General features: G+C 41.8%; 5 protein-coding genes across 5 annotated transcripts; 2 read left to right on the top strand and 3 right to left on the bottom strand.

Annotated features, from left to right (window-relative positions):
* Positions 1-22: 22 nt before the first annotated feature.
* LOC132788584 (cyclic GMP-AMP synthase-like receptor) lies at positions 23-10,067 on the bottom strand. Its single transcript, XM_060796069.1, has 4 exons — positions 9,918-10,067; positions 1,530-1,705; positions 795-1,468; positions 23-730 (listed from the first exon to the last, which is right to left on the bottom strand). Exons 2-4 carry the CDS (start codon positions 1,693-1,695, stop codon positions 530-532), a joined length of 1,041 nt encoding a protein of 346 aa, XP_060652052.1. The 5' UTR covers positions 1,696-1,705; positions 9,918-10,067; the 3' UTR covers positions 23-529.
* LOC132788582 (uncharacterized) lies at positions 7,672-13,364 on the top strand. Its single transcript, XM_060796067.1, has 3 exons — positions 7,672-8,239; positions 11,576-11,726; positions 11,788-13,364. The coding sequence occupies exons 1-3, from the start codon at positions 8,053-8,055 to the stop codon at positions 13,274-13,276; spliced, it is 1,827 nt and encodes a 608-aa protein (XP_060652050.1). The 5' UTR covers positions 7,672-8,052; the 3' UTR covers positions 13,277-13,364.
* On the bottom strand, positions 13,365-14,227 carry LOC132788587 (translocon-associated protein subunit delta). Its single transcript, XM_060796072.1, has 2 exons — positions 13,868-14,227; positions 13,365-13,801 (listed from the first exon to the last, which is right to left on the bottom strand). Exons 1-2 carry the CDS (start codon positions 14,105-14,107, stop codon positions 13,541-13,543), a joined length of 501 nt encoding a protein of 166 aa, XP_060652055.1. The 5' UTR covers positions 14,108-14,227; the 3' UTR covers positions 13,365-13,540.
* Positions 14,228-14,626: 399 nt separating this feature from the next.
* Positions 14,627-15,868, bottom strand: LOC132789892 (serine protease grass-like). The gene is made up of 5 exons (XM_060798219.1): positions 15,783-15,868; positions 15,523-15,712; positions 15,416-15,458; positions 15,164-15,357; positions 14,627-15,100 (listed from the first exon to the last, which is right to left on the bottom strand). The coding sequence occupies exons 1-5, from the start codon at positions 15,834-15,836 to the stop codon at positions 14,706-14,708; spliced, it is 876 nt and encodes a 291-aa protein (XP_060654202.1). The 5' UTR covers positions 15,837-15,868; the 3' UTR covers positions 14,627-14,705.
* A 4,348-nt stretch (positions 15,869-20,216) lies between these two features.
* On the top strand, positions 20,217-25,683 carry LOC132792819 (uncharacterized). The gene is given in 5 exon segments (XM_060802314.1): positions 20,217-21,684; positions 24,089-24,732; positions 24,787-24,815; positions 24,817-25,061; positions 25,108-25,683. Coding segments are annotated over 5 exon segments (1,698 nt in total). The 5' UTR covers positions 20,217-21,199; the 3' UTR covers positions 25,403-25,683.
* The last annotated feature ends 200 nt before the right edge of the window (positions 25,684-25,883 follow it).

A 25,883-nucleotide genomic window follows, 5' to 3' on the forward strand; every position in this document is an offset into this window, starting at 1 on the left:
ATTTTTAATAATAATAATTTTTTTAAACCGTCGAAAATCCATCTTTTCTATAAATCTTTAAAGGAATCTGTATTCCGTTTCAACTATGTAGTATTTCTTGAATGTCTCACATTTAAAATTAGAAATGTTTCTGATTAGCAGATTTTTGAATAAATTTGTATGTAGTGGGACCAAACAATTAGAGTCGGTATTATGAAAAAAAAAATACTGTAATTTGCAAGTGACCATTACACCAATTAATTATCTCAGCAGTCACTGTGAAGACAGATTTCAATTTGAGTTGAATTTGAATTGCAAAAATCTTTTAATATTATAAGCAAACTTAAGCTATAAATATAGATCATCATGTCTAAGAAAAACAAATGTCAATGATACAGTTGGATTTTTAATTTTAAGCAAATTATAGCATTGATCGTTTTTACTATTTCAAATACATAGAGTAAATCAACACAAAGAATCCACCAGACAAGCAATTAAATAATTTGAATTCATGGATAAGAATGTAATTTTGCAATTCGAATCATATGCTTTAAATGAAGTGTTGTTGGCAACGACGATAGCTCAGCGTTGATTGATATGGATACGACTTGAGAGTGTTAAAGGCACTGCACAGTTCATTGGCGTAGTGAGATAACTCTCCCGAGTTGAAGTTGCTAAGGAGATTCATACCTGAGTCCCAAACATAGGACAGATGTCTCTCTATAAAAGCATCGCACAAATCCGACAGCAACTGTTAAGAGAAGATTAGCAATAATTTTAAGTAAATCACAGATAGATTATTAGGCTTAACTTACTGAAAGAAAAGCCTGAGTGACTGACATGTTTTGCACAGTCTTGTGACCCAATCGCCTGGCCATCCAAATGGCAACGGTGACCATGTGATAGCATCGTAGTTTCTGCAAACCCCTCGAGCTGCGTAGAGCCTGCATGAGACGAAGTGCATCCTGCATCGCACAACCACAATTTTTCACATGCTGCAGTTCTGCCTGTGAATTGCTAATCATGTATGTAAAGTTGGCCGTGTTGCCGGGTCCGGACTTCTCCTTGGGGATGGCATACCAAGTCTTGGAATTCGGCCGCTCAATCTTCACGGCTGGCACAAAGTCAATGGAGAAAGAGCGCGACTCCGATTCCGCATAAATGGTATAGGTAATGCCACGCCACGAATAACTCAGTTCATACTGCTCAAAGCCGGAATAGACGACATTGTAATAATTAGACATGGCAGCCGTGAAGATATTATGCAGCCATTTCTTGAGTAAGCTTCGATTCAAGTAGCTTTTCTGATTGTTAGCCAACTCATAGGTCACCTTGTCGTCGTAACTGGCTTCAGAGAAATCCAAGAACACAAAGCCAGGACGATTTTTGTTCTCCACTTGAATGATGCGCTTGTGAGCCGGAAAGCGCAGCTCCATCAGCACATCGTACTCATCGTCGTTGTGCAGACGTATATTGTGAGCTGCGCTGCCTGCAATGAAAATCCAACGTTAATTTAGCTCTCCACAACAATCCTTCAATATCAGACGCACCGAAGAGAATATCGTTCTGGCAGATCTCGTCAAAGTATGAATCCTCCTTGCGCATTTTTTGCAGCACGTAATTCTTTACCTCCATAAAGTCATCAAAATTATCGGCATCATTCGGACTTGAAATGTCGGCGGCAATATCTTGCAGATAATACTCGAAGTTGGACATTTTGGATTCACTGCAACAAATCGAATGAAAGACATATTTATTTTTACAGTTTCAGAGCAGCCTACACTCAACTCTTAAAACTTCTATCTTTTGTTTACTCATCCAAATTGATGTGTCATCAAAAAATGCTGTCTGCAAACTGCCAATCTCAGTGCACATATTATAAACATTTGTTATGCAGTCGTATTGGGATATAGTGGACAAATGTGTCCAAAGACTTTTCTTATTTAGATTCTATATTTTGTAATTGTCTGGAGGAATTTGTCGCGTGCAACACTATTTACAGTGAAAAACAAAAACTGAAAAAATTGTCAAATTAAGTAAAGGGTGAAATACCCATCTATATAGAAATATAGATCTGGATTAGCACTCTATTTAGAGCTAAGATTGATTTTAGGAATTTTTTCCGTTTAATGATAAACAAGTAAGAAAGCTACAGTTGAGTTAACTCGACTGTGAGATACCCGCTACCCATTTTAAATAAAAGAAATATATTTTGCGGTATTATTCTCAAAATATACCAAATATACTGCAAAAATACTAAAAATATACCAATATGTATATGTGGTATATCGGTGTAGTGCCGCATTCAAAATATACCTTAGACGGCACAATATACCAGATTGTCAGCCAAAGCAACTAATACCCCTAGTAAGTAGGCGTTTTTGCCCATACAAAAGTATTTCTTTAATAACTCCCAAATCATAACTACTATAGTTATTATTGTATATATCAAAATAATAACAGGTAGAAGGAGGCATCTCCGACCCTATAAAGTATATATATTCTTGATCAGCGTCAACAGCCGAGACGATCAAGCCATGTGACCGTATGAACACTTGATCTAATCAGAGACTATAAGAGATAGAGCTAATTCGACAGCATTTATTATGTTTGCACGCAGATTAAGTTTGTTTTAAATGTTTCCCACGCCCACTTCCGCCCCGCAAATCAACAATAATCGAATAGCAAGCGTAATTTTAGAGCAAGAGCTGCAAATTTTAGTATATACAATAACAACTATAACAATTGCGATTCCTGAAAATTTGTCTGATGGTATATTTTCCACTCTATTGTATATCTTGAATGTAGTACCACATCAATATACCAAATATACAATTTGAAATTTGTTTTAGTATATTGTGATATATATTTTTTTTTTTTTGGCATATTTTGAGAATATTACCGCAATACTTTGGTTTTACTTAAAATGGGTATTGGGTATCTCACAGTCGAGCTCATTCGACTGTAGCTTTCTTGTTTTAAATTTGTTTTCTGTTTTCAACATTATTACATTCAAGAGTGATACTCAGATTATAGCGACTATCCATCTTTTCGAAACCATTTTTGTAGTACTATATACACTCGTCTTTTAAAAGTTAGAACTAACTAAAAATGGCTGAGGATATATCAATTGGCCTGTAACATACAAATATGACACCAAGAGGAGCACATCTCCTCCGTCTCCATAAAGTGTTCACTTACACTAAATAAATCTACATCATTGTCAACAAAGGTGACGATTAAGAGCCCATTTACTCTATTGAAAGATTAGTGACAAATCAATGTTTAAATAAAATAAAATTATAAACCTAGTTCTCAATAAAGAATCCTAAAAACAAAAAATATAATATTATATTTAATTGTTTAAGACTTAAAAGTATAAAAAAATGGTTAATTACTATTAATTTGAACAACAAATTTTGTTAGCTTGAAGGCAGACAGACTCGATTAGAATAATTTCTGGAAAGTAAAGACTGTATAATTTCACATAGACATATGTTCATGTAGCATATATTGTTGTATATAACTTATCTATTTGTGAGTTATCCTATTTGGAAATGAAGTTCAACTACAAAGCTAGATTAAGATGACATCAGCAACGGAAAACAGAGTTAATAAATGAGCCCAGATTAAAGAATTGATTCATTGGATAATATCTTCATTTTGTACATAGATTTAAATTGACACTAAAATATAACCTTAGTATAATTAAATAAACTAATAGAATCTGAATTATATGAATGTGTATGTATATATGCATTTATGTACATAGGGCAAGCATATACAGGTCGCATGTTTGTATATAAGCTACAAAAATGTTATCGCTGCACTTTTACCTAGCGTATTATTTTGAGCGCAGCGATAAATGCAGCAGATTGCAAAGAGAACGCTGCTGACCAGCCACGGGACATGTTGGGGCCGCTATGGGGCCCCTCACACACACGCACGCATGCCAGACACACACATGTATTTCTATATGTATATGTACATACCATATATATATATATATATATATATGTATGTGTGTGTACATAGGTATACACACAAAGGCACAGCGCTTGGCTGCCTGTGCCGCAGTCCCGGACATCGTTTATCGATTTGCGAAAAGCAACAACAACAACAACGACGTTAGCAACAGCAGCAGCAGCAACAACAAGAACAACAACAGTTCAAAATAAGCGGCAGCGGCAGCAACTTCGTCGCTCGTCGCTCTTTGTAGGCCGCACGCCGCTTCAATATGATAGCACAAAACCCCAAACAGCAGCAGCAGCAGCAACAACAACAACAACAATGTCATCACACACACATACACATTACACACATATACATACATAGATGAGTACATGCACACACACACACACGCATACAACTACACGCCCATGCACACACAGACATGGTTTCGGCTTCACGCCGCCGCACGCAAACGCCCCAGCACCCCACACCTCTCCTCAGTGTTCGCCACTCTCCCCTCTCCACACTCTCACCCTCCTTTACCATCTGCCCGTCCGCTCAGCCATTTGGCGCTAGTGTTGCGCAAAGCGGAGAAGAGATGGTGAGGAAGAGGGAGGGGAGCGAGGGAAGCAGGTATGGGGGAGACGCACGTTGCCGTCGTCGTCCCTGGGCTGGCTGCCGGGCTTTTGATGGCAACAACGACGACGACGACGACGACGACGACGACGACGACGATGATGATGATGACGATGGGAACTGGTGACTGCTGACTGGGCATGGCGATGGGAATGGCAATGGGGAGGCCACAAGGACGCGGGCAGGCGGCGTCTCCTCGCTGGGTGGCGAGACGAGGCAGAGAGAGTGAGAGAGGCAATGGCGATGGCGATATGCGGCAGAGTCATTCGCTGTAGGAGCTCTGGCAAAAAAGGAAGGCGAAGGTGCTTTGCTTGCTTTGCTGGCTGCCGTTGCTGTTGCTGTTGTCGCTGGTGTTGCTGCTGATGTTGTTGTTGTTGCTGCTGTTGTTGCCGTTGCCGTCGCTGACTGAAGCACGGGACATAGAGAGAAAAGCGAAAAAAATATAATAAAAGCAAAAGCAACAAAAACGCGCACAAGCTGAAGAGATACACAGACACACGCACACACACACACACACACACATAAAAATATATACAACAACAACGATGACGACGACGACATCTACGTGTTAGTTTGGGGGCACGCTAGTCCGCCACAGCAGGCAGCAGTTGGAGCTGCGCGGGCGGGACGCATTGCTTGGGAAGGGAACTGAACTGAACTGGTCGTAGGTTCGCTACAGTCGCAAGCCAGCTACGGCAACAGCAGCTGAGAGTGGGCCAAGTGTGTGGCGCTGCCTGAGACGACAAGGCAACAAGCACCAGCAACAACAGCAACAACTACAACAGCAACGGCAACAGCAACAGCAGCGGCAACAAAACAACTTGAGAGAAAAATAAAAAGGAAAAGAGTCGCAGCCAGAAGAGATGCTGCTGCTGCTTCTGGTGGACGTGGAGAGGAACAAAATTCTACATCGTTGTTGCCTTTGCCTTGCCTTGAATCGATGGAAACAATTTGGGATGCTGCTGAGGCAGCGACGGCGACAGCGACAGCAGCAGCAGCAAAAGCGGCAGGCGGACGGCGCGCGTTTCTCGTTCGTTTTGTTCATTTGCTCGGCCCGTAACCAAAGCAGCTTATACAGCGGGTGGGTAAAGAGGGGGACATAGGGGGGTGACAACATAAAATGCGAATCAGCTCAGCAACGGCGGCCGCAGCGAAACGACAACAACAACGAAAGCTAAAGAAGAGCCAGAGGAGGCAAAAGGCAGCAAAACTTATTTAAGAACAACAGCAACAACAAAAAGCAGCCGTGTTGCAAAAACAGAGAGGGAGACGGCGAATGCCAGAGAACAACAGAGACAGAACGAGAGAGTGAATGCGAAGAGAAGAGAGTGGAGAGCGAAAGAGAGGGCGGTGGCCGCAGCAACTGATAAGAGCAGCAACGACATCGATTGAACTTCACAACAACAACAAACAGCATATAGTAGAAATCGGAAGCAGTGCAGGCCTCAGAATCAAGACTCAAGAATCAATTGCGTCGATCATTGCAAGCGCCTTACGTTCGAATTGAAATTTGTGAGAAATGTAAATTAATGTACATATGAATGTGTGAACATAGTTAACAGTACATAAATACATATCCCAAGTAGTGACCTTGAACTTCAGTTTCCGTAATTGCGACGAATGAAGGTGCAACAGTTTCGCCGCCTGCATTAACACACAAATAACATGTATGCGCACTACACATACATATGAACATGTCTACATACATACGTATGTATGTATGTATTCTGCTTATGCATGCACATACTACTACTTGCTCGCATACACACATATATGTAAGTGCATAAGTGTTGTACAGATGTACACGCTGTCGCGCGGGTGGTTGCCGAAAGCGCCGAGTAACAAATAGGGGGGAGAGAAAATAGCTCATAAGCATTCGTATTCGAATTCGCACACGCACACACAATGCAAGTGGAGCGTGTAGTGAGCTTTTAGCAAAGCTTTTGGAGTTGTCAAACTAATCTAGCCTTAAAGGAAGGTAGAGCTTTTAATGTAATGCGTGACAAAAGCGCTGATGATCATCAACAATGCTCGATTATAACCTCAGGATATTCTAATAGCAGATGACTTAATCAAAGAAATTTGCAGGCTGATCCGTTCGACTTATTTTATGCAACGCCGAGGAGCATCAAGTGATGGGCATAGACTTGACTCAGTAGGACCCGCAATCCCGTAACACCTCACAGTGAATACGCTTTTGTATGAGAGGCGGAAAGAGTGAGGTGTGGTTTCGGTACGAGTTTCATCAGTTCTCGTATATAAACACACACATTCACATACAAAGGCATCCACTCACATACACACAGCAAAAACAACAGCAGCAGCAGCAGCAGCTACAATAATAACAACAAACACTCATGCTTTTGCCTTGTGGGTCGGCGACAGCAACGCGGACGAACGTAGTCATGAAATTGAGTTTGTTGTTGTTGGTGTTGTTTTTGCTATAGCTGCTGCTGCTGCTGCTATTGTTGTTGTTGTTTCTGCTGCTGCTGCCGTTTGGCTCCGCACAGCAGCGGGCGTCGCATGTGGGCAGTTAACAGAAACGTTGGAGCGGTGTGCGCTGTGTTTGGCGGCAATGGCTTCGCAACCGTTCGTTGCGCGTATATTGCGAGCGCCAAACTGCGCTGTCGTTGTGTTCGCCGTCTCTCTGTGTGCGTAAAAGCGTTTGTGTGTGTCTGTGTATGTGTGTGCATGTCATGGGGCTGCCTGCCTGCCGCTGTCGACGTTGTTGTTGCTGCTGTTGAACGCCAACGACGACTCCAACGACGACAACAACAACGATGGCGATGACGACGACGATGATGATGATGAGGTTTTCTGCTTCTTGTTCTTCTTTACACGTCCTCCAACAACGGTTCGCCTCACTGTGTTGTGTCGCTTCGTTCGTACGCTGGCGCGTTTGCTGTTATTGCTTTTGCTGTTGCTTTTTCTCTTGTTGTTGTTATTGCTGCTGCTGCTGCTATTCTTGTTGTTGTTGTTGCCCTGCCTGCCTGCCTGGCTGCTGCCGTTGTCGGTTGTCGCGTTGCTGGCGCCGCAGCCAGCTGCGGTCTCTGCTGCTGCTGCCGAGCTGTGCTGCTGTCGCCGCCGCTGTTAGGTTGTGTGCATGCAGCTCATGTGCGCTCTCCTCATTCAAGTGTCCAACTTTTGTCGAGGCGGTCATACAAAACGGCAGTTCGTACGCTAGTTCGCTTCGCTTTTGGCCTCTCGTCTCGTCTGTGTTCAATTCACAGTTCGTTCGCTCGCTTGCGTTGTCTGTTCAAAGAACGGTGGTGGTGTAGAGTGGAGAGTGGAGAGGGCAAGGAAGGCGCACTGTTTTTCGTGGTCGTCGTGGTTTTTGCCGTCAACGGTCAATAACGCGCCCACACGCCTATAAAAAGATTTCTGCTGCTCGTTCGTGACTCAAAGTTAGTGCGTGAGTTTGCTCGTGCTCCCTATCGTGCGTGTGAGAAAACAATAAGCGAAAGAGAGGGAGACAGCGGTTAAGCCATGAAGGAAATGAAAGTGGCGCGAGCGATTAGTGAATCCTCGACCACATCCGATAACACATCCGATTTCATTGATATCGTGAAGAAGTACGATGTTGTCTACAACAATCACAATCCCGATTACAAGAATGTGGAGGTGAAGATGAAGGTGTGGACCCAAATAGCGGATGAGATTGGATTATCAGTGGGTAAGGAACCGTACATTATTAAGCAGTATATATCACACACACGCACACCAAAACAAAACGCAAAGTCAGCTACACTGACTGACATTTTCTATGAAATAAAAAAAGGAAGTTGTATGGCAGCGGTAACAGAGAGGAGCAGCGACAGCAGCGGCCGCCTGTTCGCTCAAATTCAATTACTACGTGCACGGCAAACATGCACATAAGCACACACACATGCATATACACATATAAATGTACATATATATACGCTGGTATATACTGCGAAACACACACTCAGCCATCGACGCGCGTCGCACAGCCAAAGCGGACAAATGTTCTGCCGTCGTCGTCGTCGCAGTTCGACGACGAACCGCCGGCCGTTTCATTTTATGTGTATGTGCTCTCGCTTCTACATACACACACACATACATTCGAATGCATGAGTGTGAGCGCGCCTACAGTTGACTTGGAGCGGCGGGGGCGAGAGAGAAAGAGAGCGAAGCGGATGGCATGGCGCTGTGCAGAACGCGGCCGCGGTCGGCGAATTGCAGTGAGAGACAAAAACAAAAAGAAAAAACAGAAAAAAAGGCAACCTGCCATAGTACGCCGAGACTTACATACACTGATACTCAGTTACTATAATCTGGTACTATGCCCGTTTTCGTTATTCACTATTATTACAAATATTGCGGACAATATTTTGCAGTTCCAAATCTTATTGTAATTATGCATTTGTATTTTGTGTCACCTAGGAGGTCTCAAAATCGGCATACTTTCATCGTGAGAGTATAATGAAAACACCAACACGCAGAAAAAACAAACAAAAACACAAGAGCGAAATTGATACAAGCTGCGCGCTCTACGCTGTTGTTGCTGTTCTTATTGTTATTGTTGCCATTGCGATGCTGAGAGAATTTTGCTGGCGCTCACTTACGTATGAAAGTTCATAAGTGTGTGTGTGTGTGTATATGTTTACTCTACATATTTGAAACCCGGCCAAACATTTGATGGGGCGCCTAGAACAGGATAATGCAAATATGTATATCAATATAAACATTGATAATTAATGTTACTCAATATAAACAAGAGTTTCTTGGAATTACAATTTCGGCACATTGAACTATCTATCTACAGGTGTTTGATAGATAATGAAAATGAAATTAATCTCGTTTTGTTTGGTTCCTAGTTATAAACAGCACAAACCATGACACCCTGTTGCTTCTGCGCATCACTCACACTCTCTCATTTTGTCACTCACTCTCTTTCTCTTGCAAAACTTTACCTTCTCTCTCAATTTGTCGGCATAAAAAACAAATGCCGAAGTAAATTTGTTGTTGATAATAGCAGACAAGATGATTTGACTGTAATTGCATTTCACTTTTATAAAGGACGTAAATTTATTCTCTGTAAGTCAAAATTTATCAATGGAAACCCTCGAAACTTTGGCGAAATAATGTAAAGTGCGTAAAAAAATATGTATGCATGCATGCGTTTGTGTGTGAGTGAATCCATGCATGTGAGTGAATGTAACGGCGATCGTTGAGTCAAATGGCGTTTTAGTTTTGAATTTCCTTACGCGGGATAACAGTGAAGCGCAAATAACGTAAAATAAAATAACGATTTAAATTCACTTAATTAAAATAAGAATTTTAAATGTCAGATTATGTATGTGTGTAAAATGTAATAGTATGAAGCTTACGACGTTTTCTCCGATTTTTAAAATTTTTATCTTCAGGTCTGGTAATAGTGACAAAAGTTATGAAATTCTTAAAAAATCCACTCTTGGTCGTTTGGAACTCTGAATTGAAACACGTCCGACACGATCGAAGGACAGCAACAAACTGAAACAAACCAGAAGCAAACAATAGAGAATTAAACTTAAAGCGTAGTAGTGAAGTGAGGAAATATTGTTTGAAAATGAAATAGGAACATGGAAAGGGATAGGGACAGAGCAAACAGCAACTGTAAAAAGCTGATGCTGTCAGAACAGAAGAAGTCACAATTAGAGATAACAGCAATAGCAGTCCAAAGTAGCATCGTGAATAAACAGTGACTGTGAATCAATCAGTATTTTTCAAAGTTAAATGGACTGTGAGTTAGTATTGAGTCACAGTCACAGTGAGAATTACATCGCCCATCTCTAAGCGAAAGCGATCGTGCAGCAAATTCGATTCTTGTGTTCTTTTACTGTAGAAATATAATCCTTAATATTTATGTTTGTATATACATACATACATATACATATGGATATACATTTGTATGTGAGGGCGTATAATGTTAATGCTAAGCGGTCGCTTTTTTAACAGCGTCATCAAATTTCTTTTTTCAAGTAACCACAATAATTATGTACAACATATACATATGTATGTAAATGTATGCAAATACTATGTATTTTGATATACATATGTATGCATATATACAGATGTTGTGCGGCATACATATGTATGTACATACATATGTTTTTACATTTATATTATTATAATTTTAAGTGTTTCAAATATGTACATATGTATGTATCTTAAGTTCCACATAAGTATGCAATTTACTTTACTTTACTTTAAAAATTGGAGTATGAATATTTTTTGATGTACAGATGTATGTACATATGTATTTACATATGTACACATACAGTAGAATCCGGTTACAGCGACATTCAAGTGACCGACGATTTTACGTCGTTATACCCGGAAGACACACTAACTGAAAGTAGCAAAACAAATTTTTTTTGTTTTTTATGGTTGTCATGTTTGTAATAGGGTTTTTTAAGATAATACAAATTAATTGTTTAATCAAAACAAAAAATTTAATAAGTATAAGCGGTTTGTCGAAGACGTACTAAGCGGAGGCGTTTTCATTTAAGTTAGTATGGGGACCAACCAAGCCATCGAGTTTTCGTCGCAATAATCGGACGGACACTATAAGCGGAGTCGTTATAACCGGATTCTACTGTATTAGAATTCACTTGAAAGAATTACTCTTGGAAATAAATTATGGAAGAAAGGTTTATGGGTTTTAATTATGACTTCGATTTCATCAAATTATTTCAAAGAAATAAATATTTTAAATAGGGGATAATACGTTTTTAAAGTCTATTTTTTAGGGTTAAATTTGTTATGTTTGAGTTGTTCTTTTTTTTTTTTTGATATATGTATGTACATGCATATAATGTGTAATTATCGCGTATGATTCAGTCAATTTTGTTATTCCGCTGTGAATATGTATGTTGTTATAATAACAATAGGCGTTTTAATTTAATATTGAAAATGTCTACAGAATTGGAGTCTTTTTGAAATTGGAGCATCTTTTAACTTCAGTGAAATTTAATTTAAAGATACATTTCTATCTGTTTACTTGCAGAAGCATCAAAGCGAAAATGGAAGAATTTGCGCGACAGCTACACAAAGTATCTACGCTCCTTTCGCGTTGGCACCAAGACATCTAAGAAATATCAATATTGGGCACACGCTGATCACATGGAGTTTCTGAAGCCCTTCCAAGGACCTGGCAGGTGAGTGCGAACTAAGTCCCTACACTATTCAAAAACGCACTATAAATGTTATTTGTATTAGAAATTCGGTGAATGGAAATGGCAAATCGAACGATGAGGACGACACAGAGTGCGACTTTGGCTACCAAGTGCTGGCCAAGGCGGCCAGTAATGGGGGTGAAGATGACCTGAAGATTACGATTGCAACGCCAGGAGCAACAGCCACAGCATCGACATCAGCCCTGAGCACACAGACGGTCAACAGCTACACGACTCCCATACTCACACCCAGTGTCGCTGCCACGCCGCCAAATCTCATCTCGCCCGGCAGCACGGTCGGCGCTCCCCTCCAGAGTCACAACAGCAACAGCAACAGCAATGGAAGCAACTGCGCCACTGTGGCACCACTAACCCTTAACGCAGCTATGTCGCCACCAGCTAGCTGCAGCAATTCCAATGGCGCTGTGCTTCCCCTGCCACCGCTGCCACTTTCAGCTGCCGGCAAGGCCTCCGTTTCAGCTGCAGCTGCTGCTGCGGCGGCAGCAGCGAATGTAAATGCTGCCGCACTTGCCACACTCGCCAGTCTGCCCATGGGTATCAGTGGATTGCCCGCTGCGGCTGCCGCTCAAATGTTTCCGCTGGCCACGCTAAAAGCAGCCGCAGCAGCCGCCGGTTTGCCGTTGCCCTCTACGGCGTCGCTAACACCCAGCAGCAGCAGCAGCGGAGGAGGCAGCACTAGTAATGTGGGCTGCTTGATTATTGAGCCTCACTTGTTTGCGGCCGCCGACAATTTTAAGAAGGAACTGAATGCGGCAGCCGCAGCTGGTGCTCCACTCGGTCTCTTCCAGAATCTGGCGAATCGTGCTCATTGTCTGAATGGAGGAAGTGGCAATGGATCCGCAATTGGCCTGAACAATCCAACACCGCCGCCTCCGCCACCACCGAGTTCCAAGATCAGACGTGTGCAGCCATCGCCACAGACGACAGCCATAAATCTAAGCTGTTCTGCCTCAGCATCAGCGTCGGGCAACGCTGCCAACAACTGCTCGCAGCCTTCGCCAGCGAAGACGCGCAAGATGAGCGATCCGCGGTTCCCGAATGATTGGGATGTGTCCGCAGTGCTGCAGGCCAATAAGGAGCTGGACGCGAATACTCTGTTCTTCTTGAGTCTTGCTCGACAGGTGCGCGCCATGCCCATGAAGTTCCAGTCGCTGGCCAAGATGCGTTGCATGCGCATCGTCAGTGACATTGAGCTAGAACTGGAGAACTTTGACTGTAATGGTGTGACGCCGCCAGAAGAGTCCTCGGGCAGCACGGCTAATCTCAAGTACTGCACAGACACGCCGCCTCCACCGCCGGTACAAGATGGCACTGCGCTGATAACCACAGCGCCGATGGCAGCCGAGGGATCCATGGAGCATTTTGTGTACGTGATGTCGCCGTCGCGGGTGGAGAGCATGATTGACATTTCATCCGACGAGGAGAGCAATATGAATGGTGGATTAGGTGCAGCTGTGGCTGCTGCTGCAGCAGCTGGAGTTAACACAGCTGCAACGGGAGCTGTGCATTGAAAAGGAGCTTACACTCATTGTATTATTGGTTAAATTTAAGCTTATTTTGTAATATTAGAGTTGCATTAAAATGCAGTTTGTCGTGGAATTGGTTTTTGATTCTTTTTGTTTATTTACACGAAAGTGTGTTGGAAAATCTCTAGGAAATGGGGTGTATTGTTATAATGAGCGGATGATGGAATCGCTAATAATGTCGTTCATTTTGTTTACTACTTGGTATGGTGAATGAATTTCATTCAAGAAATGGAAGCGCGTCATGCGACCTTAGGACTGCACTTTGCTCTTGGTGGAGAAGGCGAAGTATGCCACGCCGCCCACAAGGAAGGCAGCCAGAAGTTCGGCCTTGATCCAGGGTCCCTTGTAAGCGCCCTTGGTGGGCACAGTGATGTCGAGCAGAGACTTAACCGAAGACACCTTGTCGCCATCACGCTGCGCCTTGCGCACACCAGCATAGCCATCCTCGTCGAAGAGACGCACCTGCACATTGCCGCTGCTGCCCTGCTTGATGTCCTCCACCCAGCTCACCTGCATAGTGTGAACAACACAACATGTAACTGATGGATGCAATTTTATGGGATAAGTTGTACTCACCTGGTATTTGCTGTCGCCCACCTTGGCAACAGGCACCACTTTACCGCAGGGGAACTCAGCAAATAGACTGGGCTGTGCAGAGTTGCTGCACTGCAGCGTGAATTCAGCAACATGCGCCAACTGGGTGAGAATTGTGGCATCCTGTGTGCTGAAGGCGCTCAGAGTGGCCTTGCAGCTGCCATAAGCGCCGGTTGCACACACAGCGGCAACCAGACAGAGCGCAAACATTTGACGATACATGGTGAGGTGAATGTTTTGTAGTTTTAATTGAAAATTTAAAAAAAACTAAATCTCAGCAACTGCGACACGAACGGCGACTAACAACTTTCTTTCTCTTCCAACGCCACGACAGCAAACGTCAACTGACAGCCGACGACACCGAAACGTCAGCAGCGTGAGCGTTGCCAGATCTTTGCGCAGCTGTTTGGCACGTAGCAACCAGCTCTTGTAATAGAAACTGTCACTTATTTAAATATGTGCTCGATAAATTTAATATCGATTATTTTGTTGCGCGCATTTATTTAAAATCTATATAATATTTATTTAAGAAGACTTTATTTGATGTGGGGCTTAATTATAGAATACAATTCTTTTAAAATGAAATTAAAGAAAACTATGTAAATAACGTAATATGCAAATTGTTTTTGACTTTTACTTACATTCATTTATTAAAAGTTATCAAATTAAAAGTTATTGAAAATGAGCAAATTAAAAAGTTAATATACTTATTGTTTACGGGTAAGAAGGTATATACTTCACTTTTCCTTTGACTTTTACTTACATTCATTTATTAAAAGTTAACAAATTAAAAGTTATTGAAAATGAGCAAATTAAAAAGTTAAGAATTTGTGCCCAAAATATTCGTTATCCAAGGTATAAAGCTAGCGACCTTTGTATATACGCCTGGATAACCGCTACCACACTCAAATGCCCCATAGCTAACAATTCCAAATTGTACAAAACGCTGAGCAGACAGATACTCGGCCGGATACGACAAGGGGCCACCAGAGTCTCCCCTGCACGAATCTCTGGCAACGTCGCCCACACACAGTTGCGATTGCGCAATTTCCCTGCGAAAGGATTGTTGACAAGTTCGAGGATTTCTCAGCTTGATGTTTGCCTCCCTTAGCACATCGGACAGTGTTTGATTCTCAGTCTTGCCCCAGCCGGTAACCAAGAAGTTCTCATTCACATTAACATCCGTTGTGGGCAAGCAAATGGGTCGAATGGTTCCTTTCAAAAGAATGCAAATTAATTCTAGTGGTATTTATTACTTTAAGTAATTAAAATACTTACGACTGAAAACCACAGCTCGCGATAGTTTAATTAGTGCAATGTCATTGTGGCCATTTAAGCGCACGTAATTCTCATGCTTGAAGATTTTCTCCACCTCGATGTCCTCAACGGGAGGTGCGCACTTCTCTTTTCTGCCAATATTTCTGCAATCGGGTTCTGTTGACAGCTGATGTTCTCCCAATCGCACTGATACACTATAAATATGCGCATCAATTAATCTGCCCGCTATAATCTAAATCGATCTGAACTTACAGCTGAAATCTTGAGACACAATGAGCAGCAGTGAGCACAAAGCCTGTTTTTAAATTATGGAAGTGAATTATTCTGCTTAGTATCTGATATTCTATATATTCACTTACGTTCATTTATTAAAGTACCACCGCAGGCATATTCCTGCTCCCTGCCATTGCTGAGCAGCAACAGAGCCATCCATGGCCTTGAGCCCAACCTCACCTCGTGACCATTCACAATTTTGAGACGCGAAAATGTGCCACAGTTTTGCTCCTCCAACAGACGCCGCCCATTTTGATTGAGTTCTTGGGCCAAACTCTATAGAGGAAACATACTTTATGTTAATCATATATAATATTTGCATTATTCCCACTATTGATTTGCTTACGTTTTGCCAACAGAATATTGCGCATACGAGCAGTAGACCAGAGCGTCGCAGCATCGTGTTTCTCGTAATCTCAGAAAACAACTGTTTCCCATTTTACTCCAACATTTAGCTTCAGGCATCATATTGAGCTTATCAACTGTGTGGGTCACATGTACTTTTTTCTTGAGTGATTTAATGAATGTTTATAAATTTTTATTAAATGTGTATTAATCATAGATCAGAGTGTAAGAGATTAAAATTGATGAGTTGAATAAGCATTACCTATATTCTGTTCAATTTTGGATTGGAAGGCGATTAAGACAAGAGCAAGCTCGTTAATTATTGTCTATGCGTTTTCAGACCCTTCACATATTAAAGAGGGTCTCTTAAGTTCGTGGCAATTAAAATGTGCGATTCAGGTATAAGATAGGGATAATGATGGAAGCTACTCAGTTGCATAATAATAAAAAATAAAATCTGTAGTTTTTCAAAAGATGTAAATTTATAATATCACAATCTATTTGTAGATTTCAAATTTTTGGTGTACACTAAAATAAAGTTCTAAAATTCAAACTTTAATACTACGAATTTTTGTGTAAAATGTGCGTCAAGAATATGAAAATCTTATTGTTAGAAACCGCATCATGATTTCAAGACCTAGATGAAAAATCTAATAGTTTTAAGGCGGCAAATCTTATCAAAAAAGTATATTTATTACATTTTTCACTTATTATTAGTTGACATATCCAGTAGTACTTATAATGTTGATCACTTTACTTACGAAATACTTATCATCGATTTACAGGACCTTCTATTAATTTTAGATTAAGATGAAGAATAGTTGGCCACTGCTTGACTAACTGAATTATGAACGAGAACACTGAAAGCCAATTAAAAACGTTATGAGAATTTCGGTGGATTCGAGGATTTTATAAGAATTTGGTTTTTTCGCACTAACGTTCTTAGTTTAGTATTTTATTCTTAAAGTGTTTATACCCGCTATCCATAGGGTCGAAGGGTATTATAACTTTGTGCCGGCAGGAAATGTATGTAGCAGGTAGAAGGAGGCATCTCCGACCCTATAAAGTATATATATTCTTGATCAGCATCAACAGCCGAGACGATCTAGCCATGTCCGTCTGTCTGTCTGTCCGTCTGTCCGTATGAACACCTAGATCTCAGAGACTTTAAGAGATAGAGCTAGACAGATCAAGTTTGTTTCAAATTTTTGCCACGCCCTCCTCCGCCCCCGCAAATCATTAAAAATCGTAATTTTAAAGCTAGAGCTGTTTTTGGTATATACTATAATACCTATAGTACTTGTGATTCCTGAAAATTTGGTTGCGATCAGATAAAAATTGTGGAAGTTATTAAAGAAATGCTTTTGTATGGGCAAAAACGCCTACTTACTAGGGCTCTTAGTTGCTTTGGCCGACAATCTGGTATATTGTGCCGTCTATGGTATATTTTGAATGGTGTACTATATCGATATACCAAACATACCATTTATTATTATTGTTATTTTAAAGGTTAGTTATAATTAAAATTAATACTAACGCTATTGGTAAAGCAATGGCAGCGAAGGCCTTCAGCTTAACCAGTTGGTATAATTTTAGTATTTTGTAGTATTTTTGGTATACACCACCCACGATTTTACGTCGTTATACCCGGAAGATGCACTAACCGAAATGAGCAAATCAAATTTTTTTGTTGTTCTTTTTTATGGTTGCCATGTTCGTAATAGGTTTTTAAGATAAAACAAATTAATTATACCTGCATGTTCCTTAGCATAGGCTAAGGCGTCAGCTAAAACTCACAGAGATTAGGGAGAATGTAAGAACCTTCGTGTCGCTCCTACGCACACAAGCAAGAGTGCCAATCACTGATAAATGCATAAATTTATGACAGCGTCGTTTGATACTTCGTCGGTATAAGCGGTTAGTCGCTAAAAGCGGTGACGTTCTAAGCGGAGGCCCTTTCATATAAGTTTGTATGGGGACCAACCAAGCCATCGAGTTTTCGTCGTAATAACCGGTCGGACACTATAAGCGGAGTCGTTATAACCGGATTCCACTGTATTTTGAGAACAATACCGCAATATTTTGATTTTGTTCAAAATGGGTAGCGGGTATCTCACAGTCGAGCACACTCGAGTGTAACTTTCTTACTTGTTTTTTTAAGAACACATTTTTTAAGACGTATCTTCTTGATCCTAGAAACTGTTTGCTAATTTTTTAAGACCAATCATAAGTGAAAGGGGTTTTATAACTGTAACTTTAATTCACATAAATATGATATAAGTGCATGCAATTAGTAAAAAGTTTTTAGCAGTTAAGTGTCTACCTACCTGCTAGGGTATCTTGCAGTCGCCCCTCTGGCGCAGCTGCGATTGGAGTCGTTAATTGAAATAGTTTTGGATATCGGCTAAGCAAATAAATGTCAGTGGTGCCTGTTGGTACCGCTTCGTACGAGTATTTTGACACCGCCTGACAAATATGAATTTATTTGGCTCGTTTCGATTATTTTCTATTATAATTGTTTCAAAAGCAGTGAGAGAGCCAAGAAGATTGCCAAAAGAGAAAAGGTAAAAAGCGAACTTGAATTTTTTTTATGGTTGGCAAAAATCGCCGCCAAACTCGTCTTGGTTTGGGAAGTTTTTCTCCAATTCGAATTCGGGTTTCCGCCTTTGGGCAACCAATAAATATCGACTGCGCCTGTGATTAATGTTTGGCATTCGAGCAGAGTTTTGTTTTAAGTGCCATTCATTCGCAATGAATTCGCTGACATTGTGCGACACACTCAGAAGCATTCAGTCGAAATGTGAGTGTATCGAGGGATTATAGTATGAATGGCATATGACCCTGAAAATGGGCTTGATTTGCTTCTTGATGCCATTTGCTGCTTTTTGTTATTGTTGTTTGTTTCATTGCCTGTTGTTGTTGTTGTTGTGGTTGTTGTTGTTGCTGTTGCTTCTGTTTCATTTGGTTCGTGGGGCAGTTATGTTCGTTACTTTTTGATTGCCGACGCGCACGAAACTTTTATACAACTTTGCATGTCTTTGATGAATTTGAAATTGTCACAAATGTGAAAGTTTTTCACTTGCCAGCTATCTGCTCCTCCTGCACTCCCCCTCTCACACACACCTCTTCAGGCAAATTTGCATCTAACATTTTGTCCCTGTTGTTGACATTGAGCGACTTGTACGCGACTTCACGCATTCATTGCTGCTTCAGCCATTCATATTCATTCATTCATCTGCCTTCTGCCTATTGTTGTGCATTATTCGCAAGGATTTGCATAAGGATTACTCCATTACTCCACCCCCCATCTTCCCTCTCTGTGCTGCTGCATGTTGTAATCGTTGTAGACCATTTGGCAAGGCATTTGATTACATTCCAAGTGGGAGTCTTTAAACGCTGGGCGCCAGTTTTTTTTTTGCCAGCGCGTCGCCTCGCCTCGAAATGAAAACAAAAGTTCGTGCGAGTTCATTGAGTTGGCAAAAAGTTGCCAGTCAGCGAAACCTATCACACACACACACACACACACATGCTCAAAGACACTAACAAACGCATACACAAACCTTCCGGCGAGGGCAGTTTAATCAATAAACACAAGTGACTTACTTGAATATATGAATGCAATGCAAGCTTCTCGTAGGTACGAATTGAATGCTTGATTCTTTTAGCCATTTAGTCAATATTATATTATTTATTTATTTAAATAAAATACACTTCTAAAAGAATTTGATATTGGGTTTCGCAATTTATAAAATTACACGCTCTATTGGTCTTTATGATGCATTTTCTGTATTCAAATGCCATTCTTATCGAGGAACAGGAACATATGTTTAAGATACAGTTCAATATTATTGTAAATTCATTTTATACCCGCTATGTATAGTTTTGCGATCAGATTAAAATTGTTTAAGTTATTTAACATAAATTTGTTAAAACGGCTGCTGCATTCGGGTCTTAGTTGTTTTGGTTTCCATTCTGGTATATTTTGAACTTTATGGTTTTTTTTAATGTAAGAGTATATCAATATACCACATATATATAGACATATACTCGATATATTCATTTGGAATACTTTAAGAATAATAGCAAAATATTTTGCTTTTATTGATAAGCAGTCCTCCTTCAGCTCTTTAACTAGTTTTAATGAAAATAATATCGTAAGTATTTCACCTCCGTACACTTTTTCTTCTGGACACATATTCGAGCGTCACTTAGTATTAATATAATTTCAGCACTCTATTCTTAGAAAACATTTTTAGTTTTATGAATCTACATATGCATGTATAAATGTACTATGTTAATGAAATATTATATTTATTACATATTATTAAAGCATATAGAAGGCAAGGAAATACAAAATAATCCAATGTTTATATACTTTTTTCAATACACTTTTTTTTAAGTAGATTTAAATTTTAATGAATCCATTTGAATTGCAGTAAACAAAGATTTAGAGTAAGAAATTGTATATCCTTAGTGATCGTTGCTTGATTTCTGAGACCTGTCGATCGACCCTCGTTCGTGGAGTTGTCGGCGTTGGCAGCACGTGTGCGCGGCCGGCGGAAATGGGACAAACAACTCAACGCAGGAGTCAAGCCGAGCGACAGCCGAGCTGAGCATAACAGTCGCTGCAACGATGGCGATGGCGATGGCGATGGCACCGGCTCCAATCCATGCGAGACGCGAGGGGCGGGAGTTGCCCAAGAGTGTTGGATGGGGGGCTGAAGAGGGAGGGGGCGTTGGCAACGCTATGTTGTTGTTCGATTCGATTGGATTCGGTTTGTTTTGTTTGCCTGCTGCCTGGCTGCCTGCTCTGCTCTGCTCTGCTCTGTTCTGCTCGCTCGCTTGTTTGTTTGTTGGTAACATAACGAAGCTGCTCCTCCGCCAACGCCAGCGGCAACGACAACAGCAGCGATTGCTTCATTCACAAATCGCAGTTAGCGCGCGGCAGGCAAGCACTGTGGACGTGGACGTGGAAGTTGCAAGCCACCACCCGACGGAGCCGTAATCGTGCCCCATCTGCGTCGCATTCGCATTCGCATTCGCTGATGGTTGCTCGCTTCAAGTGAAAGTTCGCCAGGATTTCAAGTGGCAGTCGCGTTTCCCTTGTTTGCCACAAGGCAACGCGGTTCGTGACTGCAGCCGGTTTTGATTTCGGTATTTGTGGATTGGATTCGTTTTAGTGTTTTTGTCTCGGTTTGTTGACAAAGTTATTGCTTTGGCTTAATGACTTCGTAATTGATTTGCATTCGATTTCGCGTTGTGGTTGCGGCAATTTATTGCCAGTTGAAAGCGTCATTCGAACTCGTAGTCGGCTTTCAGTCATCGCCGCCATCGCTAATCAAACGTCGAACTGCCGACACCAAATACCAGATACCAAATACCAAATCCAGACTACCAAATAACATTTCGATCACAGCCATGTCGCTGTCAGTGGCTAGCCGCCGTCGCTGCCAGACAACCACGACGACGTCAAATCCATCAACAACCACTCCGTCGTCGTCGTCGTCGTCATCGTTGTATCCTGTGCGCAAACAGCACTCGCTGATTGACCCGCCCAGCCACGCCCACTCGCACGGCGTCGCCAGATATTCCGCCCAGCAGCGTGGCTACTTGTCACGCGGCCTCTCCGTCGGCCGCTCCATCGAGAGTATTCGCCAGAAGCTGTATCCCTCCAGCTCCCTGGCAGCTGCTCCTCCAGTCGCCCACTTGGGTCGTCAGTCCTCGCTGGCCGGCGAGGGAAGATTGGCGCCCACGCACACTGAGCTAAGCTTGCGCCTAAGGGAGTCCAGCCTGGTGGCCTGGTCATCACAGTCCTCGCTGCTCAAGGCGTCACTTGGAACAGACAACGCACAGGCAGCTCGACTGCAGGCTGAGCAGAAGGAGGCTCAGGCAAAGGCCGAGAGGTGAGTAGAGTTGCAACGAGGAAGATCAATATGAATAGGGATTTGATGTTAAGACAGTTTTTGATACCCGGAAGTAAATACTGCGATGTCACATACATATATCCTTTTTTACGGTTGGTAGGAAAGCGTGCAAAGTAGATTCTATAGCTCAAAGTTGTATTTTCCCTATACACTAATCATCAACATATTTTATTCCGTTCCGCCTTGTCCTTCTTAAAGTCATTATTACTACAATTATAAGTAATAACACTTTTTCGAAAGTATTCATTTATAATCCAGGTATTAAACTAAACTTGTTGAAGATTAAATACCCTACAAAATCCTTGAATCAATCGAACAGTCCTTTACAATTGAAGTCAATATGTATCGTACCATTATTCATGGGGTCGAAGTTCCGAGATTATAATTTTGTAATGTTTATTTAACACATAAGATCAAATGAGTTTCCTATGGAATTTTTTTATACAACATTTTTGGGATTTCGGGATTGAAAAAGTCACGTATTTTAATGCTTGGGCGTCGGATGGAAGTCGGTGTATTTATCCGGTAATTTGATCTGTTAAAACAATCAAGTTATTTAGTTTTTAGAGACCCTTGTAAGAGCTTTCACATTCCCTTCTCAGTAAAATAAAATATGTACACATCTATCTTGAAGACAGTTCAGTGCTAAAATTAAGAATAAAATCTTGAATAAAGAAGATTTATTGTTAAATCAAGATCGAAACTCTTCAAGATTAAAATATTGCATCTTGAATAAAAAGATCTTAAAATTGAAGAAGGCAATATCTTAAATAAAGATCAAACAATCTAAAATTTAGATTTCTTAAAATAAAATGCGTGTTTTTTATATATATTTTTTTTCACATTTATGTATGTTGCCAATTTTTGTTTTAATATTAGTTACAATTGTAAAACTTATCCCTTTCTTATATACGAACTACACTGCACAATAACAGCAAAAACACCAGAAATCAGGCTCTAATTTTAAAGGAATTCCAACATTTTAAGAAACAAGAACAAAATCCTTTTTTTTAGATCGAAAAAATCTTAAATCAAGATTTGCAATCTAGAATAAAACATTTTTGAAGCAAGATTTTAATCATAAAATAATATGTTTTTAGTCTTAAAATGCAAATTTGGTATAAAAATCTTTATTGAAGATTTTTTAACCTAAAAATCTTATTTCAAGATTTATAATCTACTTTTCCGTCCAGATTTTTTTCTCTCTGTAAGGCTAATTCATCATTTTGTTTTAGTCAAGTTTCAAAATGAATTAATCAAGATTAAGGTTTTTTAGTATTTGATCCAAATATGTAGACCCAAACATGAAATTTCTTCGAAATATTTGTTCTTTTTTATTTTGAAAACTTTATTTAGGCAAATTTAGTTTATTTAAGAGACTATTTTTGAAATAGATTAAGAAATTCATAATTTGTCTTTAGACTTTTCGTTGTAAGTCATAATGTTGCTAAAGAAACTTCACTTTGTTTAGCATAATCAAGAAAATGTCGATATTTCGATTGACCTTGGGAAGTTATTTTTGGGGGAGGGATTCATATGCGTATATGCTAACGTATGGCTTTATGCGGCATATGAATATGCAAATGATATGAGCTGAATTGGCTTCTAATAGTGGCAGTTCCATTCCCTCCTCCTCCTCCTCCTCCTCTTCTTCCGCTTCCACCTCCACCGCCTATCTACATTTATGATGCCCCAAATGACACTTTCGATACTTTGAGCAATTTGCATGCTTGACACCGACATCAAAGTTCGCCCAGGCAGTGCATATGATTAGAGGCAGGCGAGCACACGCCTCCACTCCAAAGCCACAGTCAAAGCATAAAGGTAACTTAACCCAGACTAAGTGGAAGTCAGGTGAAGTCAACTCACTTGAGTCGCTGCCGCGAGAGAGAACTGTACGAGAGCGAACACTTCGAACGGAACTGGTTCATTGAACTTTGGCCCAAACTTTGGCAAGATTCACTTTCGCACTGAAGGACTGAAGGACTTTGGCAGTGCACACATTTTGGGCGCCAATTGTAAATGTAATTGACATGGTTTCGTTTTTCCAAAACACAAACAGAGACAGACAGATAGTGATACGAGTGCGGAGTGCGGAGTGTGAGAGTGAGAGAGTGAGAGGGCAGATTGCCGCCTTCGCATTTGCACGAATTAATTTCTATTTTTGGGGTCGTCATGTTGCATGCGGCCAATTTGGATTTGGATTTGAAATCGAGCACAGCATAAATTGCAAACTAATGCCAAATAATTTGATTTAAATTTAGCAGTAGGTCACTCGGTCAACTACTCAGTAAGTCAGTCATTCAGTCAGTCAATCACTCAGTCAGTCAGTCAGCTAGGAAGTCAGTCACGCTGTCTCAATTGCATTTCTCGTTTTTCCCAGCGCCAAGGCGGATAAGAATCGCATCAATTTGAACATTGTGCTCGCCCAGACGATACGTGCCACCAACGAGCGGGAACACGACCACGAACACGACCAGGATCACGACCACGACCACGACCACGACCAGGAGCAAGAACAGGAGCAACCAGGACTTCTTCAACCGGCTGTCCTTGCCAGCAGCGAGGGGAGCGTCTCGTCTGCTTTGACAGTTCAACGGCGTCCGCCTTTGGTCCGTGCTATGTCCGCTCCCGTGCGTCTCGACGAGAGCAGCAAGAGTGTCATTGGTGGGGCCAACAAGCGCAACCAGCAGAAGCTGCGACGTCGCAAGATTTTCACGCGTGCCGCTTCCTCGGTGGCTGTGCCACCCGATGCCAGCCCCTTGCTGAGCTCCGATGTCGTCTCCAACGTCAACGTCTCCAACAACAACAACAACAAGAAGCAGTTGAGTCGGGCTCGCAGTGTGATTGCACCGGATGTGATTACGCTGGTGTCGCTGCTGAGCTCTGAGGGCAGCGACTCGGAGCGGGAGGAGAGCTCCTCCACCTCGGCGTCCACTTCGACGGGCAACGAGAAATCCTCGCCGCCAACAGCGCAGCGTAGTCCGCAGCGTCGTGCGCCGCTGCTGCGTAAAACGGGCAAATCGGGTAAGTGAAGTCGAAAGTTTGGTTCGATTACAATTTGACTAACTATTTTTGCAGTCTCGTTTCAAGACAGCTATCCGCCCACCTTTTCAACTGGCCTCCAAGGAGTACTCGCACATGATACGACGCGGTTCCATAGCTCCGCTCGCCGCCCGAATTCGCGCCAATCGTCCTCCAACGGCGCCGCCTGTCTCCATCTTCCTCAGCGACCCAGCTGGCAAGCCAATGGAATCGCGCCAACGTCCGGTGGATGCGGATGTAGGCAGTCTGCCTGCGGATGAGGCCAAGAAGGAGAACAACGCAGCCAATTGCAATGTGCAACAACAGCAGCAGCAGCAACAGCAGCAGTCACAACAGCAGCAACGTGAGTCACAGCAGGATTACAACTTCCCCCCTGTACGTGTGCAGCATCAAGGAGCGCGAGTGCTGGAAGCTGCACCAGAAGATGTCCGCCAAGGGTGTCAGCGTCAGCTATGAGACCGTCTTGCGTGGCATGTTGACACCCACGGAGTTCCGGCACTTTCAAAAGCAGCGCGAGCACGAGGAGGCCAAGGCCCAAGAGGCCGCCGAAGCCGAGGCGGAGGCTGCAGCTGCTGCGGAGAAGGATAACGTCAAGAAGCCGCCGGCCACGGCCATTGAGCGTCTCTCCGAGTCCTTGCTGCAAGGCAAGTGAGCTGACCAACTTCGACAACAACATCGACATCGTCAGTTGTGAGGACCAAGTTATGCATTTGCCCCTGGCCCAAGTCAAAAAATGGAATCCTTTCATGTCCGTAGTGCGCACTCGTTAAACTGCATCGCACCCAGAGCTAAGGCACAACGTCAGATCGCATCCTTCGTAATCGTAGTCGTAGTCGTAGTCGTAGCTGAACTATCCTAGTGGCTTAAGGACGTTGTGCTGCCAATCGTAACCGAACCTTAGCTGAGAACTAAATAAACTGTAGACACAAAGAAACCCAATTCGATTCGAGCGATTAAATTGTTTATTTGTTGAAGCAAAAAACGACGACAGAATGTGGTAAGTAATGGACTAAGGACAGCAAGCTTAGAGCTTATTTCGGAACAGATAAAATATTCTCTAAAATCGCCTTCAACATGAATGATTTGTTGCGTTTTTTTTACATTTAAATATGAGGATCGCCCACGCTATGAAA

This window comes from Drosophila nasuta, chromosome 3, assembly GCF_023558535.2.
Source record: "Drosophila nasuta strain 15112-1781.00 chromosome 3, ASM2355853v1, whole genome shotgun sequence".
In the NCBI taxonomy this organism is placed as follows: domain Eukaryota; kingdom Metazoa; phylum Arthropoda; class Insecta; order Diptera; family Drosophilidae; genus Drosophila; species Drosophila nasuta.

Coding starts and splice junctions, on each gene's coding strand:
- LOC132788587 (XM_060796072.1), bottom strand. CDS start 14,107: ATGTATCGTCAAATGTTTGCGCTCTGTCTGGTTGCCGCTGTGTGTGCA. Junction 13,802..13,867: donor TGGGCGACAGCAAATACCAG/GTGAGTACAACT, acceptor CACACTATGCAG/GTGAGCTGGGTGGAGGACAT.
- LOC132788582 (XM_060796067.1), top strand. CDS start 8,053: ATGAAGGAAATGAAAGTGGCGCGAGCGATTAGTGAATCCTCGACCACA. Junction 8,240..11,575: donor TGAGATTGGATTATCAGTGG/GTAAGGAACCGT, acceptor GTTTACTTGCAG/AAGCATCAAAGCGAAAATGG. Junction 11,727..11,787: donor CCCTTCCAAGGACCTGGCAG/GTGAGTGCGAAC, acceptor TATTTGTATTAG/AAATTCGGTGAATGGAAATG.
- LOC132789892 (XM_060798219.1), bottom strand. CDS start 15,836: ATGCTGCGACGCTCTGGTCTACTGCTCGTATGCGCAATATTCTGTTGG. Junction 15,713..15,782: donor CAATATTCTGTTGGCAAAAC/GTAAGCAAATCA, acceptor TTTCCTCTATAG/AGTTTGGCCCAAGAACTCAA. Junction 15,358..15,415: donor TGTGTCTCAAGATTTCAGCT/GTAAGTTCAGAT, acceptor GCATATTTATAG/TGTATCAGTGCGATTGGGAG.
- LOC132788584 (XM_060796069.1), bottom strand. CDS start 1,695: ATGTCCAACTTCGAGTATTATCTGCAAGATATTGCCGCCGACATTTCA. Junction 1,469..1,529: donor CCAGAACGATATTCTCTTCG/GTGCGTCTGATA, acceptor TTTTCATTGCAG/GCAGCGCAGCTCACAATATA. Junction 731..794: donor TCACTCAGGCTTTTCTTTCA/GTAAGTTAAGCC, acceptor TTCTCTTAACAG/TTGCTGTCGGATTTGTGCGA.